The sequence below is a fragment of the Melanerpes formicivorus genome, unplaced genomic scaffold (genome assembly GCF_026170545.1).
Source record: "Melanerpes formicivorus ecotype bairdi unplaced genomic scaffold, bMelFor1.0.p_v2 SCAF_28, whole genome shotgun sequence".
Classification (NCBI taxonomy): Eukaryota; Metazoa; Chordata; class Aves; order Piciformes; family Picidae; genus Melanerpes; species Melanerpes formicivorus.
In genome coordinates, this window is record NW_027142380.1 from 212,262 (window position 1) to 233,399 (window position 21,138).

The 21,138-nt window shown below is 42.6% G+C and overlaps 2 protein-coding genes across 3 annotated transcripts in view; one reads left to right on the forward strand and one right to left on the reverse strand.

Moving 5' to 3' along the window:
- The window catches only part of UROC1 (urocanate hydratase 1), a 42,158-nt gene extending 28,384 nt beyond the window's left edge, over window positions 1–13,774 (reverse strand). The window contains exons 1-5 of one of the 2 annotated variants that reach the window (XM_068154110.1): window positions 13,514–13,571; window positions 8,075–8,158; window positions 5,759–5,889; window positions 3,077–3,170; window positions 1,953–2,012 (exon numbers count right to left, since the gene is read on the reverse strand). In XM_068154110.1, coding sequence (XP_068010211.1) covers window positions 1,953–2,012; window positions 3,077–3,170; window positions 5,759–5,889; window positions 8,075–8,089 — 300 coding nt within the window. In that variant the 5' untranslated portion in view covers window positions 8,090–8,158; window positions 13,514–13,571. Of the gene's footprint in view, window positions 1–1,952; window positions 2,013–3,076; window positions 3,171–5,758; window positions 5,890–8,074; window positions 8,159–13,513 lie in introns of both variants that reach the window. The other variant, XM_068154109.1, reaches the window with a different exon arrangement.
- Window positions 13,775–16,644: 2,870 nt separating this feature from the next.
- The window catches only part of LOC137449039 (netrin-4-like), a 52,423-nt gene continuing 47,929 nt past the window's right edge, over window positions 16,645–21,138 (forward strand). Inside the window, exon 1 of the mRNA XM_068154111.1 lies at window positions 16,645–17,170. Within this exon, the coding sequence (XP_068010212.1) occupies window positions 17,104–17,170 (67 nt within the window). The 5' untranslated portion in view covers window positions 16,645–17,103. The remainder of the gene's footprint in view (window positions 17,171–21,138) is intronic.

Here is a 21,138-nt window from a genome sequence, read left to right on the forward strand (position 1 = left end):
TCAGAAGAAAGCACACATCTGCATGACTGATAGAAACCAAAGCAAACCTTTTCACCAGGAATTTTGCAACGATAGATTTTTGTTCAGAAAAGCATTTCTTCAAGCCACAAACAGAACAAAATGTTCTCTCATAACTGAGCCATTCATGTGATTGCTACTCTAAGTAAGCAAAAACAAAAAGGTTTTGTTCCCTCTGCTGTGAAACAACTGTAGGTCATAGCTCTGGCTTGGATGAGAAATAAAAGGAAAAATAAAATAAGAAAAAAGAAAGGGAATATTACTGACTTTGGCAGCACTTCTACTTCACCTTGCAGGCCAGTTATCTGTCTAAGGATGTCAGTCCAGTAAAGGCTGCTATACAAACTGCTTGCATTGCTCACATCAGAAATGCTGTAAAACTCATGTAGTAACCAGGCATTACTTAATCGGCATTTACTAATTAATACACATAATAAAGAAATGGTGTGCAGTGCCGTGGTACCTTTCTTTTTAAAAGTCAGAACACTCTTGCCTCTAAAGGGCCCCAAGACTTCCATTTAACCCCCATTTACCAGTTTACCATTTACCAGATTAGTAAGTTGAAGCTCAAGTTTCCTTTTAGCCACAAATGAAAACAAACCAACAAAAAAAAACAAACACCCCCACCCCCACCCCCCCAACCAACCAAAAAAGTCACAAAACAAACTCAAACAACAGTAAATCTGGAAAGAAACCCCAGGTGACTCATTCCCAAGCTGCAGTGAGGAATCCATTCCTCTTTCCTAACTGGGAACTTCATTTACACATTAGTTTTACTTGGATTTTTTAATAAGCAAGAGGACAGAGTCAGGTAAAGACACAGCAAGGTGCATATGTGATCCTTTATGACAGAAGCTGTCTCCTAAAGTCAGCTTTTACTTATGTAAGCTAGAGTCAGGAATCAGTGTCTTCCCAGCCTTCAGGGGTGATGCAGCTCTTCAGGGTGATGCAGCTTTCTACCTGTGCCTTTTACTCTTCTGCACTGCAAAGCTCAATGCCACATCTCCATCTGTCCCTACTTTGTGGCCGTGGTGCATATCTCAGTCTGCAGGAATGTGATTTTGGCATTCACAATAACCCCATTTGTGCCTATCCACAGACATTCAGGATGTTTTTTCATTACATGTTACTTCTGCCACCACTCATCTGTAGAGCATACACATCCAGAGTGTTTTTCCCTTGAGAGAATAAATTGAGCTCATACAAAACACATTTATATGTGGTGTTGATGCCAAAGAACTCCTGAAAATGCTTTTTATGTGCATTTTGCAGTACTTGGATTAAAGCAAGTCTGTTTATTGCCATTTTTTCATAGCAGAGGACTGAGATTCTACCACCACACCTTAAACATCTCAGCTCTAATTTTAGACTGGCTTTAACCCACCTGACATCATTCTCAGAAGAGCAAGGATAATGTTGCTAGGCCTGACAGTAAAGTGCACTATGATCTGGCCAGCTAGCAAGTAAATATTTACAGCTAATTAGGTTTGCTTGGAAAAAGACTTAGGATTTCATCTTCTTGAATCAAATTAGTTTTCTTTTTATTCCACTACTTTTTGTGAAAAACATTGCAAACAAGCAAACAAAACAAGCAAACAAAAAATACACTTTTGTTTTCTAGAATGCATTTTGACTCTCAAATAATCTGTGCAGAATATACAGGTACATACAAATGTAGACAGAGAGAGGACAAGCTTGGTGTATTCATGCTATTATTTTTAGTAGTTCTGTTGGGCTGCCTGTGCTCTCCTTACTAAATAAAACTCTCCCCATCTATGCAGCTCATAGCTGAGTGTTCCTCTACCCAGACAGGATGTTTTGGAGTATTGAGACAACAGCTGCCAAGAATTATCACAAACTGCCTGAGCAGACTGTGCGTGGGGGAGGATGAAACTGGTTTCATGAAACAAGTTGCAAAAGCAGCAACGTCCTACCTGTGCCCAGTTGCTGAAGACCTGTCCATTTCCTCCATAAGTGACAAGCTCCTGGGGAAACTGAAAAAGACAATTTAATAGTAAGGTGGCAAGCACTTTGCTGAAATGCTTCACTGTATCTCTGAGCTATTTTAATCTCAGAGCTTATTGCATCAACACTCTCTAGATTCTTGAGATCATAAATTATCATTTTTTTATACAGGTATTTTAAGAAAAACAAACATTTAAATGCTCTTTCAAAAAGGAGGATTTTTTCATTGTTACAATGGTCTTTTGGATGGGGAATGCTAGAGAGTGATTCCTTGATTGCAGTTTCTCTAACAGACATCCCAGTAAACTCTCTTTAAGAGAGACTGAGGTTATAGTTTGGTTGCCACTGGCATTTACAGCTGCAAGAGTGTGACCAGCAGGGCACAGTTGCATAGCTCCTGTCCTGTCATTTGCAAAAGGATGCATTATACTGGTTAGTATTTGTAAGGATGGACTTTGGTCCTATAATCTTCTATCAATCTGCCTTGAGGAATGAGCTTTCAAACATCCAGGAAATACTATTTTTTCAACATAAATTGTAGAAGCAATGTACTAAGAGCTCAGCACTTCCCATCTCACATATGTTGACCAAGCTCCTGTATAGAGTGGGAGTTGGAGTGAACCAGTTTTGTAGGAGTCCTCAGAGGTCTGATTTAGGACCAGGACTCACTGTGTAGAATGAAAAGCTGCACACAACAGGAAATAAACAAACTTAATACAAAAGACCCCAAACTCCAGATATCAAAATATAACAAGAGAAAATAGATTTCCCCTTAGAGCCTTGCAGGCTTAGCCTCAAAGAAACAGGCATTCTAGCACTTCACTCCTTAAGAAGGCTATGTGAGACTACTGAATTTGGCCCATTTAGCTAACACACAGCAGCCAGCTTTACTCACACAGGGGCTGGCATGTACCTTGGGGCACAGAGCCAACAAAAGGCTTATGAACAACTAAAACCATATTCAGTCTATGGAAGGAAGATCATCTGTACATGGAGTAATTTCACCTATATGCCTAAATCCTTTAAGTTTTGTATGAGAGCAGATTTGCTGCTGCTCTAGGAATCAGCTTCCTTTCTTTTCACTGTACCATACCTGAGCCACTGAAGGATCCAGATTATTCATGATCATCAACATAATGGCAGCAGCTGATTTGGTCTTGCAAGGGTAGTCTCCTATAGGGTATGCTCTGAAAAGGTAGTCACAAAATTTAAGACAGACACTCCAACTCCCCAAGGCATCCACAACAGCACACCCTGCAGAACTATCTCTGTATGCCAACACATTCCATTCAATTGCAGCCTTTTATTCAAGAAGGAAGAAAATAAAATTCAAGTGCAGATCTGAAATGACCTATGTGCCTTAACAGGCAAAGCAGGATTTAACTCTTCTCAGAGATAAACAAAGAAAAAATATTGTATTCAGCTTATCATTTGCTGAATGAGTTAATCACAACTGGTTATAAATATAGCAGCAAATTGCTCCCATTGCTTTTTAACTGGACTATTTTTGGGATGATGGAACTGGCCTCTGTGGCACAGTTGCCAGGCCAAGTAGCTAAATCCTTCAATGTCAAGGAAAATAGCATCAGTGGAAGTTGCCTTCAGGCTCATCAGACCTTGTTATTTAAGATCCTATCAAAATAAAGAACATCTAGCTTGAATTTCAGTCCCAAAGAAGCTCTCAAAAACTAAACTAGTTAGGAGAAATAGGGTCCTTTTTTGACAACTAAGATGCATTTCATCCAGAACATTGAGAGGTGAGGTATAGGAAACCCTCACAAAGGTATTCTGAGTTTCCTAGCACTAATATGCCTCAATGCCAACTGCTGCAACCTTCTCACTGTTATCTTCTCCTCTACCATCATTTGTCACATCAAATTGATCTGAAAATGCTAGTCCTACATTTATACTGTAGCTCTCCAGGTAAGGGACACTTCCTTTCTCTGTTTGCATAAGAGTTGGTACAATTATGCCGAGGTCTCCAGGTTATGATACTGAAAGAAATCTTTCCTATTCTATAAGCAACATCACCATTACGGATATTAGGCACACTTGGCATGGTTTCTAAATGATCTTCCATTTACTGGAGCTTCAGTGGCTGGACACTTGCTTTGTACAGAGAAAACAGTTACACTGAAAAGGTTAGGCTAAGAAGAAGAACTACAAAAAAAGAAAAAGAAAATACAATTGGACATCTACTGATCAGCTCACAAGCCAAGATCTGGAATGTATAGTCTATAGATTTAGTGAATGGGCTTCTCTCTTGATCATATGCACTTTTTCCCTAGCTTTTTACAAAAGGATACTTAAAGAAATGCCTTATAGTCATTGCCAAACCAGGAGAGAAAGCATTTGAGTTTTTCCACAATACTTTTAGTGTTTTCTGCTTTGCTAAGACTGAAGTGATAAGAGGATTTCTCTGGAATTATATCAATTCATCAGAAGGAGATATTTCTACATAATCTTGCTTAGAATAGAAGAAACTCAAAGTTCAGCTATCAGCTGAGCATGGGTGTTGAAAGCAACAGAATCAGCTTGGACTGTGCTCCCTAGGACATACAGGACCAAAAGAAAAATCCAAATACTATCAGACTAAAGAGAACAAAAGGCATTTTCTTAAGCTGGAACTGTAAAAGTCTATTTGAAAGAATGATCAGTGAAATGGTTGCAAAGAACACAAGAGAGTCACTATCAAAGAATCACTGATGCCAGTGCTGGAAACAAGCTGTTGTGCTCTCTTATCCAAGCCTAAGTGCAAAGTGTCCTCATTTGTAGTTTGGAGCTAGGGTCCTCTGATGTCTAGCTCTGCAATATCTTTCAGATAGTCTTTCAGATGTCTTCCCCTTAGCTAAATTCCACAAAAACTGGATTCAGATTGGCATGGACAGTACAAAATGAGTGTCTGTGGAAATCAGTGCTTTCTAGTTGCTTGCTTTATTCATTTTCCTGTGTGGACATTAACCAGGTCCAGGCTGGATGCGAGAGAGGAATCAGTCTGAAAATAGTGGCTAGCCCCTGGCAGCCTTCTCTAAAACCATTCTGCTTCACAGACACTAGCCCCATCAGCCCTAGAATGAAGTGATTCTCCAAGAACAACAGGCACAGCATATTAAAACCCCAGGGTCATACACAGGTTCCAGTGATGGAAGAATATACTGACTTTCCTTTAAGCTCACAAAGCCTTGTCTATGAGGCTGAGAATCAACCAGACACTCCTAGCAGTTTCTAAGCCATTGACTCATCTGATCTTACCTCTTGCTTCAGCTGAGGCTTGACTTGCAACAGCTCAGGGCTATAAAGTTCAAGTTTTCTGTCTAGGTTGATATCAGAGGTCTCTGAATAATGACTGGCTCCTAGAAACTAAGAACCTGCCATGGGTCAGAGCATTTGGGATCTCTGCATGGTAAAACTGACATTACCAAGCACACAACTTTGCTTGTTCCTTTCCTCATGTTCAGTGATGCTGAGTTTTCCAGCATCGAGACTGCCTTGGTCCTGCCACAGCCTATCCCAAAGAGGTCACAATGTCTCCCTGATACTCCCACAGGATTCTCCTGAAGACAGCATCATTCACTGGAAATGAAACCATTGCTCTCTGATGACAAACAGATCACCCACTTTATTTGGATGATGCACTTCATTGATATGTAATAACACAAGTTCTACATGAGGTTAATTAGGACACAGCAATGCCACTATTTAAAGGTCAGTGCCACAGGTGAAAGCTAGTAAGCAAATGGCAGTCAAATGCAATGGTGTACCATGCAGTCCTTACCTCATCTCAATATCTGGGCAGAATCTGTACATATAAATATGGCCATACAGCCTCAGCTCTTCAGCAAATTCCGGTGCCAGCTTCTTTTGTATTTCAGGAGGGAAATAACGCAAGGCATTGCGCAAAGCCAGCTGCCAAAAATCCAAGAGAAACAGAAGAGAATGGAGGTAAATGAGTGGCCCTGAACTTTAATCAGATTCAGCTGGAAGCCTACCTAACCTATCACAAGGATGACACAATTAAAAAAGCTAAGCTCACCCCAGGGGTGATCCATTCTTGCTTTCATTTGGAAGTGTTTCCACTTGCTGTACATGAGTCACCCTCCTCTTTCCACCCCCAAAAATCTGCATGAAGGGACCTTGGATATTTTGTAAGACATTAATTCCTTCTCACAATGCTAGAGGGCACTGACTACCAAGGAAAACACTGTACAGAAATCCTTAGGCTGAGACCTTGAACTCTAGAGACCCTGACAACTCTACTGTACTTTCCATTCAAAAGAGAGATCCAAACCCCAAGTTACGTTTTTGACATACTTCCAGATGAACATACCCTTGGGATAATATTTTTTAAAGATTCACTACATTTAGCATCCTAATGTATTGCAGAGGGTGGTGGTTTACATTTTATTGATGCTACATGTATCACTTCCAAATTAGCCAAAGTGATTACCAGGCACTGAGTTAAATTCTGCAGATGATGCTATGTGGCTTATAGTCTCTATTGCCTTCAAAGACATTACCCATGATTTGCAAAGTACAGTATGTCCATTTGGATGAGAGAAACCATAAATATATCACTATCTTCAGTAACAGTAACAGTCTGTTAAGTCATGTCTCTGTATTCCATGCTCCATCTGATTAAAACCATAATGAGAATAAAGGTTTTGTAGTCTTTAAAAAGCCAATTTCATGCAAAGATGCTAAAAGATCTCGTAAGTTCTGTGGCAAATGACAACACTATCCAAGTGACTTTTAATTGAAGAGATTCACAAGTCAGATGGAATCTTACAGCTTCATTAGGCTGATTTTTAATAGCTGGGGAAAGGACAAAAAGGGATCAAGCTTGCTTCCAAATCTGATAATAGTTTACAAAGCAACCAGTATAGCCCAGTCATAGAGAGGGCCAAGTATAGCAAGGATAGAACTTTCTACTGCACCAGGTCAGCTGGCAACAGATGGAGTACATCTGTCCCAGAGGAGGGGAAAGGTCACAGTATACGAGAATGGCCTGTCCCCCAAAGGTAAAAAGATTCTGGGAAGGGAATTGGCAGGTCTCATTGACAGGACTTTAAACTAGTTTTGAAGGGGGAAGGGGCTGAAACTAGTCTCCTCAGGCAGGAGTCTGGGGGTGATAAGATAGAGTCAGAGGTGAGACCAACAGCCCAGCTGCAGTGCATGTACACTAATGCACAAAGCATGGGTAACAAACAAGAGGAGCTGGAAGCCTTGCTGCAGCAGGAAAGTTATGATGTAGTTGCCATCACAGAGACGTGGTGGGATGACTCACATGACTGGAGCGCTGCAATTAATGGCTACAGGCTCTTCAGGAGAGACAGGCAAGGAAGAAGGGGTGGAGGGGTGGCCCTGTACATCAGGGAGGCACTAGATGCCATTGAGATGGAGATTAGGGACGATCGGGTTCAGTGCTTGTGGGTAAGAATTAGAGGGAAGACCGGCAGGGCAGACACCCTGGTTGGAGTCTGTTAGAGACCACCCAACCAGGAGGAAGATGTTGATGAGTCATTCTATAGGCAGCTTAGGGCTGTCTCAGGATTGCCTGACCTTGTTCTCATGGGTGACTTCAACCTGCCTGACATCTGCTGGGATCTCAACACAGCAGAGAGGAGACAGTCTAGGAGGTTCTTAGAGTGCATGGAGGACAGCTTCTTATCCCAGGTGCTGCGTGAGCCTACCAGGGGCAAGGCTATGCTTGACCTCCTCTTCACCAACAAGGAAGGGCTGGTGGGTGATGTGGTGGTCGGAGGGTGTTTAGGGTCCAGTGACCACGAGATAATTGAATTCTCAGTATTTGGTCAAGCCAAGAGGGACAGCAAGAAGACCTCCACTCTCACGACGATCTTGAAGGTCTCTTCCAACCTGGTCTGGTCTATTCTATTCTATTCTATTCTATTCTATTCTATTCTATTCTATTCTATTCTATTCCCAATGTGACACCTGCTATTGTCACTTCAAAGTGTTATGGAAGTAAGTATCTTCTGCAGAAATTGAAGGAGTGGGCTACAGTGCAGATGTCTAGTATCTAGAACAAAGGCAGCTAGAACTATCCATTCTGGTAAGAAATCCTGAAACAAACCTCATCATTCAACATGGCTGTGGTCTGGCTCTTACAGCTGGTGCTCCCCAATCCCTTCACCTGGGCACGCTGGTCTCACATACACTGAAATCACACCAAAAGAACACCATCTCTAAATCCAAAAATGCCCCATACAGAGAGGTTCTTCTCAGCATACAGGCTACTGAACAGACACACAGGTCAGACCCTTTCAGATCAGTGAAACTCTACTGATTTATGCTAGCTGAGGAGCAGTCCAGTAAAACCCTGTAAATCAGATTTGCCATTCCAAATAGATAATTACAAGGAGTAAAACCTATCTACATGATGAGGAATTTCCGTCTTCAAACACCAACCTTATCTTCTCCAGTTATTTTTCAAGGGCATGTAATCAATAAACACAAAAATCCTGGCTGTACCCATGCCATGAAAAACCACACTGGGATTTTCAAAGTCAAAACACACAACCATTACAGTGGGTTAGGGATCTAAGAAATTTCTAAGGAATAAAATTGCCTAAGCCCCTTGCAAAAACAAAATCAAGAGGAAAAGATTGCCAAATTTGGGATTCTGCTTGCCCACAGAGAACTTCCAGTGGAGCAAGGATCACCCAGTCTTTGATCAATACATTACCTGTATTGCAATGAAAGTTGTGGACAAAGATTTCTCTTTGCCCTAATAATACAAGTAAGAAAAATCTGTTTGGGTTTTCCAGTAAATTCACTTAGGTTAAGCCTTATCCTATTGATGTTACACATCAGAAGCCTGAATTTTGATGATGCAAACATTAATGAAACATGAACTTGGATGTTACATGAAGGGTGGGAAGGGCACCTTGGATGCGCAGACAATAGAGACCTGATCTTATGAAAGAGGACTAAGGCTATGTCCTATTTAGCTTAACTGAACAAAGGTGACATTTGATTGCTGTCTCACTGCAGGACAAATGTCAAAGCAGGAAGGAGCTTCATGGAAATGCTGGAAGAGGAATAAATAGGTGTGAATTAACCATAAAAAAAAGTAGTCTAGAATTAAGTTATAAGAATTCAAATATATGAGATTCTGAAACAGAGAACTTAAAATGCTTGGATGGAGCCTGAATGTTTTATGAAAGGGCAGTTGTCAGGTGTATCAGGAATAAGTTTTCATGTTTATGATTCAGCCATAAACTGAAGACTATTGCATTTAGTTAAAGCACCAAATAAAACATTACTCTCACCTTTAAGAAGGATTAACTTACTTATATCTGACACATTGCATTCTGAATATTAGACATTGTGCACTCAATATGTAGGTGTTCTTCCTGTTCATAACTTCCACTCACAGAATGTTAAGCTGCATGTGCTCAACACCTCCAAAAAATCAAGTTCAGAGCTCGTTAGTGTCTAAATAAACCATAAAAATCAATTGCTCAATGTGCTCTGAGTTACTGTGTGCTGAGTTACTGATTCAGTTCAGCTGAGTGTAATACAAGCATTGCATGAAAAGTCTTCCTCTTGTATCTCCCAGCTGGATCTAACATTTGATTATTGTGTTAAACCTCTAATCCCTATTAGGTGCCCTGTGTTTTTTTTCCCTTCTTTTTTGTTTCCTTATTCACTGGTATTTATACAGTAAAACATGATCCTGCTGCTACTTAATCAAGATTTAAATCTCTCATTGTCAGCAAAATGTAGTTGAAAGAACCCATAAAATCCTGCTCCAATTGATCAGCTGTAAAATCTTTGTTGGGGGATTCCCTTGAGAAATCATGTCCACCAGCCTCTGTTAATTGGTGCTTTTTGAAGAGCCAATGCCTCTTCAGGAGGGATGTCACTCATTTTCTACCAAAACTGAGACTTTCAATTTAAGAGACACTCAAGGACTAAGATTTGCAGTCTTTCTGTTTAGTGAGGGTAAGGGAAACATGAGAAGAGGAATTAACTCTACAACAGTTAACTCTACAACTAACTCTACATGGCTTAACTCTGCAATGGTTTTGTTCTTAGTTCTGTCCCTTTTGCTGTGGAGGTGTTGCTTGTTCCCTTAATCATCTTAGAGCCAAGTCATGTTGCAGTATTCCTGTCATCCCCATCATGATCACCTATTACCTGTCATCTTCTGCTTGATAATATCCAGGCTCAGAATCTTTGGTGACACTATTCTCTAAACAGCAACTGTAAAAGCAGTTGTAGCCAGGAAGGGGTTGGTCTCTTCTCCCAGGCAACCAGCACCAGAACAAGGGGACACAGTCTCAAGCTGCATCAGGGGAAGTTTAGGCTCAAGGTGAGGAGAAAGTTCTTCACTGAGAGAGTCATTAGTCATTGGAATGGGCTGCCTGGAGAGGTGGTGGAGTCACCATCCCTCAAGGTGTTCAAGAGGAGATTGGACGTGGCACTTGGTGCCATGGTCTAGTCATGAGGTCTGTGGTGACAGGTTGGACTCGATGATCCTCGAGGTCTCTTCCAACCTTGGCGATACTGTGATACTGTGATGTTTCATATACTATTCCTCCTGCCAAGTCCTAGTTTAGATCAGCTCAATAGGGAAGCAAACATGTTGACTTCTGACTGCTGTGACTGTTCCAAAGTTCCAAAATAGGCACTAACAAGTTCCCAAGCCACATACAAACTTTAAAAAGTGGCCTCATATCTGGATGGCCAAGCAGGGTGACAGCCAGCAGCAGCACAGATACCTCCCCAACCAGAGTCCAGCCTCATACTACCTGAGGATGGCGAGCAGGTCAGTCAGGGAAGGCAGCCAGGTTCCACCAGGAACCCAAGTCAGCAGGCAAGAGCTTAAAGATGTGCAGCTAGAAGTGGGAGTCAGGATGAGGTCTGGAAATAGTTACTACAAGAGAGATAGGGTCCAGACATCATAAGGAAGGTTTATAGGGGCAAGTCAGCCCACGGATTTGGGATCAGATCAGTGAGGTCTGTGGCTGCCCACAGGGACCCCTTGCAGAACAACTAGAGACTAACATCTCCCACGTAACTGAGACTGATGTCCCAGGACTGAGCTTAAATGAAGCCCTGAGGCCTATGCACAGAGGACATGGGTGGAGATCTCAAGTAAGGCTTGTCAAGGTCACCAAGGTCTGCTACTGACTTCAGAGCCCTATGACTGAGACAAATGATGCTGCAATCAGGTCACAGATGATCATGCTGGGGCAGCCGGAGGACTTGGCTTGGGGATGAATAAGGGAACTGCTGCATGTTTGGAGACATACCATTTTTTTCTGATTCTGAGCAACACTCAGTGCAACTTCTTCCTAACTTTCTCCATCTTTACTGGAATGCCAATGAGTATTGAACATGCAACATCCACATAAGTTTTGAGGGGTGGCTTCTTTGTAGGAGATTTACATTAAGATACAGATGCTGAGAAACAGAAATCTTGGGTTTGCTGAGCTGTGGAGGGACCGGGAGAAGATGTGGCAGTTTCAGGCCTCAGGCAAAGAATGCTGAAGGAAGAGAACTCAGGAAATATATAAACAGAATCAGTTCTGAGAAATGGCTTGATTTATCCAAAAAGATTAAAGCTGGTATGATAGGAAGAATTGTGTATCCCCTCAGCAACACACAGAACTCACAGGATTTCTATTATAACCACAAAAAGAGGCCCAAGAAAATAAAACATTGGCGGCGCTAGGGTCTGCTATTGTAGAAAGGGCTAAAATTGGAATGAAGGCATAAAAAGAGAGGTACAAATCCTGAGGAAATCAGCAGAGCATTTTTAACTTCATATCTGCCAAAGCTTCCTCTGAGCACTTCAGTCAGAAAATGAGCAGGGTCATATATAAAGACAAGGCTTGCAATGTGCTTAGCATTACACACTGTCAACACAATGTGGAAACCTGTCTCAAGACATAAAAAATAACTTGTAGACAGACAACCTTTCTGTCTACATGCTTTTCTAAGCATGGAACACCTCTTAAAAAAAGAGATTTGACCTTTCAGATATAAAATAAATACCAGCTGAGCCTCTAACACTGCTAAGAGTTTAAGGCAGAGAATTGAGAATAAAATAAATCAGAAAGGAAGCTTTTAAATCTTTAACAATCTAATGAAAAACTCAGCTAGCATGACTCTTATCACATGTGGTAGGTAAGGAGTGATGAGGGCAGGATGTTAGACAGTAGACTGAGGCCAGAAACCCCAGTTTGCTGCCATCTTCCTGCAACATGTAAAGAAGTCAGGCAAATATTCCAGTTGCCATATAAGGAGTGGGCTGTCATTATCTTTCTCTCCCTAATAAGGCTTGGCATCTTTTTGAGAGATACCATCTCCTCTCCTGCAACATGGACTACTTCATGCTATAGGAGACTTCCGGGGAAAAGTGATTTAGCATAGGCAAGGAATAAAATGGAGATGATTGGCAATGTTCTGACAAGCACTGAAGGTCACTCCTCACTCCTTTATCTTCAGAGCTATCACCACAGCCCACTTCTGCACACTTAGCAGCCACACTTCCATGTGTCTGAGCTGTCCCAGGCACAAACAGGATGGCCTCAGCGATGAATGCTCCTGACATTGATGTAAATTCTCTTTGTAAATCCTCTCACAGCTGTTCCTGTTTCTACCCTTTGACTAGGCTCTTCTCAGCTTGTGGAAGTGGACTTTGAAAGAATTTGGCTGCTGATGCCAGTGGGGAACTCCCACGAAGGCAAGGAAGTCGCATGCAACTTGTTAGTGGGGAAGGAACTTCTATGTTCTGACCAGAATGTCACATTATAAGTGATGTTACGTCTGATGAAGCACAGACTTTCAAAGTAAGAAACCCATGTTATCCTCTCCCACACAAATTCCTAAGGATCCCCACCCTTTGACCGTTATTTTCTGTTGCTGGTTTTAAAAAAAGAGAAGTCCCTACCGTGAAATAATGCAATGATTACTTTAGTGCATACACAGACTGTTCAAACAAAAAGAGGCAGGAGAAGAATTACACAACTGAAGGCAAATAATTAACTCAACTCCCTACAACCTCTCCTAAATTCCAGGATGCTCACACTACTGGTTAAAATAAATTATCTTTGGATTTTTTTAATGCAGATAGACAGATGTGTAGCTTGTACAATGATGCTGGTTCACCACATTTGATGTTTATTGTTTTGAGGCATTAGCTTTCCCTCCTATACATATGCAATGTTTCTGCAGCAGCATTCATAATTTCGTCTCCAAGGGACAATGTTGGATTGACAGCATTGATGTCTAATGCCTTTTATTTAGCCATTTAAAGTCACAGAAGCTGTTGTGCAGCAAAGCTCTCTCACATCAACCTGCTCATCTCTGGGGGAGGAAGAAAGCAAGCAAGCAGAAGAGTTTCCAATACTTGTTCTCATTACCCACAGAAATTTTAACACAAGGGAGATATCTCTGCCACAAAGTCAGGTGCACACTCAGAAAAGCATTTGAGGCAGGCAGCTCTGCTGCCTTGAGCTACATTATCTGAAAAGTGAGGCCCTGTGAACCCCTGTGTTACCTTTTTCTCCTGAGCAGTCAGATTAGGGGTTCTCACAGGTGCATGGGGTATTCCTTTCCTCCGACCTCTGTTTTCAGGTAAGGGGTGTAGAGGAAGGCCACCACAGATTTCCTTGAGGCTGGTCATAGCTGCTAAGGAAATAAGAGGAGGAAAAGCAAGGCAAACTGGAGAGGTACAAGGAAAGGGGAACGAAGGGTGCAAGAGAGCAAGATTCAAAGCAATTCAGATGTAGCACCAGTCCAGGGTGATCTCAAAGAGGACAGCCTGTCCTGGCTTTTGCAAAGAGGTCTGTCAAGCAGAGAGGGCATGGCACAGGTGACACACCTTCTCCCACTGTGCCATCTCATTGGCTCTTCCCTCCTCCCCCAAAAATAAATGATTCACAGTTTTACTGTTTATTCTCTGACTGCTTTGGCAGCTGGTACTGTGCTAAGCCACTCGAGCAAATGCAGTCACTTTCCAAATCACCTGATTCCCCCACTGTCCCAGAGAGAGTCATGGTCTGGAGTATGAACCTCCTAACTGAAGTTAACTGTTTTCACTTATGTCACTGTTCATACACACTGTTCAACCAAGATGGGCATTCTCTGACACCTCTAGCTAAGGGCTGTTCCTCAGATCTCATCAATTTGTCTTCTAGACAACAGCAGCTGTCAATGATAACACCAAAATTTCCCCCTTCAGTTCCTCTCAGTTCACAGTCATGAATAGATGTTGGTAGCATTACACTGGAAAGTTAGTCATTGCATTGGTAGTGGTTTTCTCAAGATAGGCAATAATTGGGAGGAAGAATTGAGGCTTCCAGTTCTAAGTCACTTTTATACCCTACAGTCAAGAACAAATAGAAAGTCTTAGGGTACTACCATGCAGACATCTCAAATTAATTAATATACTTAGCTTTGATTTTCCACTTGCAGTGCAACATGAACTTTGCTCTCCATTTTTAGTTGATTAAATTATATAGGAGCCTCTTCTCTTTTATTACATTCATGGAGCCACAAATTGTGACCCAGGAAATTTCTCAAGTGCACAGTTTAAGCCTGGTGAAATTAACTGGGAGAAACATTTCAGGTAGGAATGAGCCTAAAACCTAGGAATAGAAAAAGGCACAAAGGCAGCAATCAACAAACAATGACAACAAAGCACAATTACTAAATGACAGCATCTCATTAATGTCACATTGGCTTTAGCTCCAGGACATGCTGCACATCCCCAGCTCCCACAGAAGATGCTTGAGTTGAAAGAACTCAGAATATCCCGGGGGGGCTGAGTGCACATCAGACTCAAACCCTCTGAAGAATATGAACTGTCATTTATGGAAGGAGAATTTTGGTTTGTAGTTATACAGTGTTTTAGCTGTTTTTCAAACAAAAGGCAAAGACAAAAAGGAGAAGAAAAATGGTTTTAAATTTTTCTGTTGGGTTTTCTTATTAAACAGACAAAACAAAACAAAACAAAACAAAAAGCAGGGGGAAAAATGAAAGTAAGAAAATTATACCCCAAAACTTAGCTAAATAACCCTGGTTTACATAAAGACCTCAAAAGGAAATAAATATTTCCGTGTCTTCTTTGTATGAGCCACATGCTCAAAATCCCTCTAAGGTCTGACCCTGCACAGACATGGGCACTAGAATAACCTTGTCCACGTTTGGATTCCCATTGAACTGCTTCCCTCTGTGACATCGAGCAGAAGTTAGTGGCAGCATATTGCTGTGAAAACTCATGAAAAAGAGAATGAAGCTGGCAGGGGTGGACGTGACTCCCCAGATTAAAATTATTTCGGCTTTCACCCCGTGATAGCTACACGATGGAGCCTCTTTATGTTCCTGAGAGCTTTGTGTTGGAGTTCACTGAGCAAATCCGACTTCAGGGTCCTGCCCAGCGTTGGCTGGGGCAGGCAAGTGTGTCAGTGGTGCCAGAGCAGACAACTCAACTTCTCTGGGAAGTCACCAGTCAGCTCACTGCCTGGCTTGCTCCAGCTCGTGCCTGTTATTACAGAATAAACCCTGTGCGTGTGCGCCGTGTGAGCCGTACCTGAAAGCCCCAGAGCCGCCCCGGTGGCTGCCTTGTTGGTGCGGGGGCGGGTTTGCGCCCCCCGGGGCGCTGGGCAGTGCCCTGCTGCAGGGCAGGTGTCATGCGCAGGGAGGGCTGGCAGAGGGTGCTGCAGGGACAGCCGGCACCGGCCGGGCTGCGCGCTGCCCCCGCCCTGCATACGCACGTACGGCCGGACACACACAGACACACAGGCACCGGCTCCTGGAGGAGAAGATGCGGCTGGAAACCAATGCCTGCATCTGAGCGCAGCAAGGACTAGCCTATGCGACAAGGAGGTGCGGAACAGACTCGTCCTCGTCCTCCACTCTTGGAAAAAAAAATATATATTTTAAAATATCACATATAAAACCCAGGCAGGGGATCCTGTGTTTCAATAATCCCCTCTGTAGCCAGACAGGAGAACTGCCCTGTTAGGACTGAGAGATGTGCAGGAGACTGAAAGGGACACAGAGACAAAACTTGACAACGAGCAAGTCCTCAGGCGGGAAGGACTCCCCAAGCCCTCACCCGTGCTGTATAGCGAGAGGGAGGAAGGATCCTCCAGCCCCCCCTCCTCTTTTTTCCTCTCATGCCTGGGCACTGGGCACTGAACCCCCAGCCCCGCAGATTAGCTTGCAGCCCCTCCCCGTCAGCCGCAGCCCCACATCCAGCAGCGGGGATGGCGGGAGGGGACTGCCCAGGCACGGGCACCGGCGGGCTGGCTTTGGGTTTGGTTTTCACTCTTGTCCCCCGGCGCTCGCTGTGTGAAGCCAGTCCCTCGGCAGTGGGGGAGAAGAGGCTTCCGTGACAGCGGAGGGAGGAGGGAAACGTAAGAAAATAAAACAAATCAAAATAAAAAGAGAGAAGAGCCAAGAAAGCACTTGCTTCTCATCATCGCTCAGGGAGAAGAGCCAACTCTGCTCTTCTTATGACCCTCTGCTGCAGGGAGCAAATGGAAAGGAGGTCCTAAGGTAACCCTCCCAACAAAGCAGGGCTCCCGCTGCCCGGACCCCATCGCCACCCCAGTTAGCTGCAGGCTGCGGGAGGGGCTAGGAGGGGCGGGGGTGGGGTGGGGGGGGAGGGGGGACAGGGAAGGTTGCCAGGGGCAAGCCAGGCAAAGCCAAAACGAAGCTCCACCAAAAGCAGGGAGCAGCAATGAAAGTTTCGAAATAGCATCCGAGCAACCGCAAAGGACCGGCCAGCACAGAGCTCTCCGCCTCGCACCAACCCTCGATGGTGCGTTCCCGGGACGGCATCAGGGATGTGAATGTCCCCGGCCCGCTGCATGGAAAGGGGTAAAGACATAGAAAATCCTTGTTATTTATTTATTTATTGGAAGCAATGGACGGGTGACACCCAGAAGGCAGCTGAGCCCTGAAAAGAAAAAAACCCAAACACCTCTGGAGAAGAAGAATGAGACGGCAGCCTTGACCCCTCCACTGTGAGGAAGGTGAGCAGAAAGAAAGAAAATACAGAAAAGCCATGCCAGCACCAAACCTGTAGATTACTGCAGCTCTTTTTTTGCTTCACTGAGGACAGATATTTTACTGACAGCCATGCAGCATAAAGGCATCATGCTGATTGTGTTCTTGGAATATCTTATTTCTGGCCACGGGGAAGCAGGTAAGCAAGATAAATTAATATTGCCATTGTGAAACAATTAAGCTTAAGTTTAGCAAGGGAAAAGGGAACTGAAATCAGATATGTTTGTTAAAAAAAAAATAGAATGTCAGCCTCTTTATTTTAGATTGGATTTTATTTTATTTTATAAGGATTCTGAGTTTGTCAATGTATACAAATGCATCTTATTCCCTGCAACACACTCTTTGTAGCTCAGCCTCCTCCCAAAGACTTATAATAGGATGCACAGTTTCATACATCCTTAAAAGAAAGAAGTGTATTATTTTTGTGAACAAAAGAAAACTAAGGAAGGAAGAAGGAGGTAGATGGATGGAAATCTGCTGGATAATTGTTTTGAGAATGAAACACTGCCCTCCTAATCAGGACACAAGAGAAATGACAGCATTCTTGGACAGCATCAATGTAGAAATGAGAATAATTCTCTGTTAACTTCATACTGCATCATTGAAAGTCAGTGAGAGAGTGTTTAGACATTACTATTTATCCAAGGCAGCCTGATCATTCAGAGTATTCCCTGACTCAATAGTTAACATGCAGTGAACAAAATTTAGTTAGCATTAAAGAAAAAAACAGATTAGGAGAGAAAGAGAAGCTGATTAGTCAGGTGTGTGTATGTCCAGATAAGCATACAGAGGAATGATATAGCTGCAATAGGATTTACATAGGGTCTTAAATATACCTGGATCATGATGGAGATAAATTCCTAACAGGAAAGGAAGCACTAGAATTCTTTTCTTCCTGCTGTGATTTAATGCATCTTCAGGTTTAAAGGGGATGAATTACAAAGATCAGTTCAGAAAACCAAAAGTAATTACTGATAAAACAACAGTACATTCTTGATGACTTTTCTTTTGAGATACTGGCTTGGGATATTTCTGTACAGGAAAACATATCAGTGGTTCAAATATCATCTGTGTGCCCAGAGTATTGGAATAGGAACAACACTCTTCCTGCAGCGATTTAAAAGTGGTTGAAGTGTTCAGCTACCCTGAAAACTCCAGTAAAGTCAAGGTCAGATCAGGTGGCTCCAGCTCAGATCATTGCCCAGCTAGAACCTTTTTGATAACACAGACATCAGATTTCCAGTGCTGCAAGAGAGATTTTCTTAAAAACTGAAGATAGCTCAGAAATTTACAATCCTGTCATATTATTTGCTGGATCATTTGGGGGAAAGTCTAGCTATCACAGGGAATGAGTGGAGGGAAGAGAACGTACCTTAGTCCTCTTAGTGTCTTCTCTTGGGCATTTGCTAGCTTCCCAGGCTAGGACTCTCCCTTTAGAACACTTATGTTGATGCACAGCACAGAAAAGTTACAGAGATGTCTTGTAAAGTTGTTGATACTGATGTGGAAAGCAGCCCATGACAAACTAGCCTAAATTTGCTGTATGTCTAGTTCCCAAAGTAAAAATGTTTGGGGTTTGGGTTTGTTTTTTTTTAAGGAGATGAAGCCCACAGCTGGCTACCTGGAAAGCAAATTGGAGGCTTGGGGTGGGGGGAGCGTGTTCTGTGTGGAGCTAAAGACACTCAGAATAACAATGTAGGACAGAGTGATAATTGGATATTGAAGGCAATGATGCTAAGAATTCAATGTCAGTTTAATTAAATATACATTGGTTTGTCAAAACATTGCACAAATAATTAGCCTGTGAAAGAATAATGTTACCTGTTTATATATATATATAGAGAGAGATAGAGATAGATAGATAGATAGATAGATAGATAGATAGATAGATAGATAGATAGATAGATAGATAGATAGATAGAATTTATTTTTCTTCTTAGAAGCACTATGACAATCTTGAAATACCTTTGAATCCTGTTACAGGTAGGGTCAGCACTGCTCAGACTAATGTTAGCTCAGACAGTATTTGCCAATCTGTATAAAGCTATTTGAAACCCTCAGCCTTTTCCTGAGCTGAAAGGTGTACAGGGAAGGATGGCTTTGATATATTTCATTAGCCTGTACAGTAAACTCCCTTTTTAGCCCTATAGTTAGTCCCTCCTGGTCAGAAGTGAAACAAACTGATGGGGCAGTTGTGTGAGGAGTACATGGAGTATAAAATTTGTGGGGAGTGCAATATTGACTTTCTGCCATTTCTGTGCAAAGAGGACAATCAGGCTTGTCAAGACAGGGTCCTTAGATCTTTAATTCCAATACCAAGGGTGAAAATCCTTAGTGGTTAGGCTGGAAAAGTCACCTGGATTTTAAACTGTGAGATTTTAAACTGGGTGATCTTTCAGCTACTTTTATGCAGGTGGAGGCATTATTCCCCTCAAGTAGAGTCATGCATTTTGGAAGAGTTAACAGGACTGACAACAGCTTGGGCTCTTGATTCAGCCCCAGCCAGCCCTGAACCTCTCCAGAGGATCAGCATCCCAGGAAGCAGAACCTGGGCCAACTCACCTCCTGAGGGCAGCCCTCCAAAAGGGGGCGTGGTATGGTAAAAAATGGCCATTTCTAGTACCCAGCTTAAAATTAATTGCAAAGCCTGACTATCATCAGGGTTTAGTTTTCTCTTGTCTGGGGTTATTCAGCTCATCATCAGCAAATGAAGCTGTAGCTGTTGGAGCCCTCCTCTGCTCCACAAGGGATGTGGCCAAGCATACTGCAACTGGCCACAATGGAAGAGAACCCAGACTTGGGCGAGATCCTTCTGTCCGTACTTCAGGACATGGAGGCAGAGTGGTTTCTTAGCATATTCAGAACTTCACCTCAGGGTATTTATGAAGGTTGACTCACTAGCTATAGCTATCAAAGGCTACTTAGTGCAGAAATAGATCAGGCTACTCATGAATGGATAAAGACTTGGGAAACTTCCTCCATGTTCGCCCCAGACAAACCAAGGTGTGTATAGTACTTCTGTTACATTAAGGGATAAAGTTCCAGGTCTGATTAATAAAAGCTTGAGCAACTCATGTCCTCAGGATGGTTATCTTTAGAAGAATATTCAAGAGGTTTCAATTATTAAGGAAGAAGTTAGGGTGAACCTGCTGAAACTGCTCCATCAAAAACATAGCAGGAGATGCTCAGAGGCTCTAGTGTTAACATGTTGCTCGTAACAGTAAAATTCTCTTTTCTGTGTCTGTAGTAGACCTGAACATGCAAAATCATAAATTTACATATGGAAATGAAATAAACATTTCAATTCAAATCACTCAGAAAATATTAAGCATCTTTCCAGTCACATAAGCAAGCTTTGCCTCAGTTGCCATATGACCTTTTTTTCTGTTGGGTATGCAATGGGGAGAGGAAAAAGTCCCAGCTAAACCCAAAACTGAACCTAGTCTGCAATGTCCTATTGCATTACAAGTCTCTGAAATAAGAGACCTCTGTTTGAAATAGTGTCCCAAGAACATCAATAGTGTGACTGCCCTTGAACTGTATGATTCTCTCATCATTGGATAACACCATTGTTAGAACATGTGCCAGGCATGTGCCATTGACCTGCCACTTTGTGGCACAGCTCTGAGGGACCAGAAAACAAACAAATAAATTAGTCATACCATTTATGGAGTCAAGCCATCCTCCATGGAGTAAAAGCTAATCAACTTCATAATAACATGCAATGCCCATGCACAATCAAACTGTTTAGTTCCTTATGAATTATTCAGTGAGTCCTCCTGGCAGTCAGGCTAAGTTGTTGGTTCGCCTGGCTGCTGTTTCTCTTCTGCAGCAGCCCCCCATCACTGTCCAGATCCAACGTTTCCTGTTGTTTCCACAGAATCAGTGAGTGGTGGACAGGTTGTGCTGTCCTTGTGGCCCAGCAATGTTCTGCCAATTGATTTCTATAAATGCAAAGCTTTTAATCGACTGCAGATTTGCTTTCCAATCCCTCTTCTCTCAAACTCCATTCTGCTGATTTTCCTAATGACACAGCGGTTTGGACAAAAACTGTTTATTGATGTTGCTGCAGATAAACCTTGAGACTGTTTTTCAGGAGAACATCCA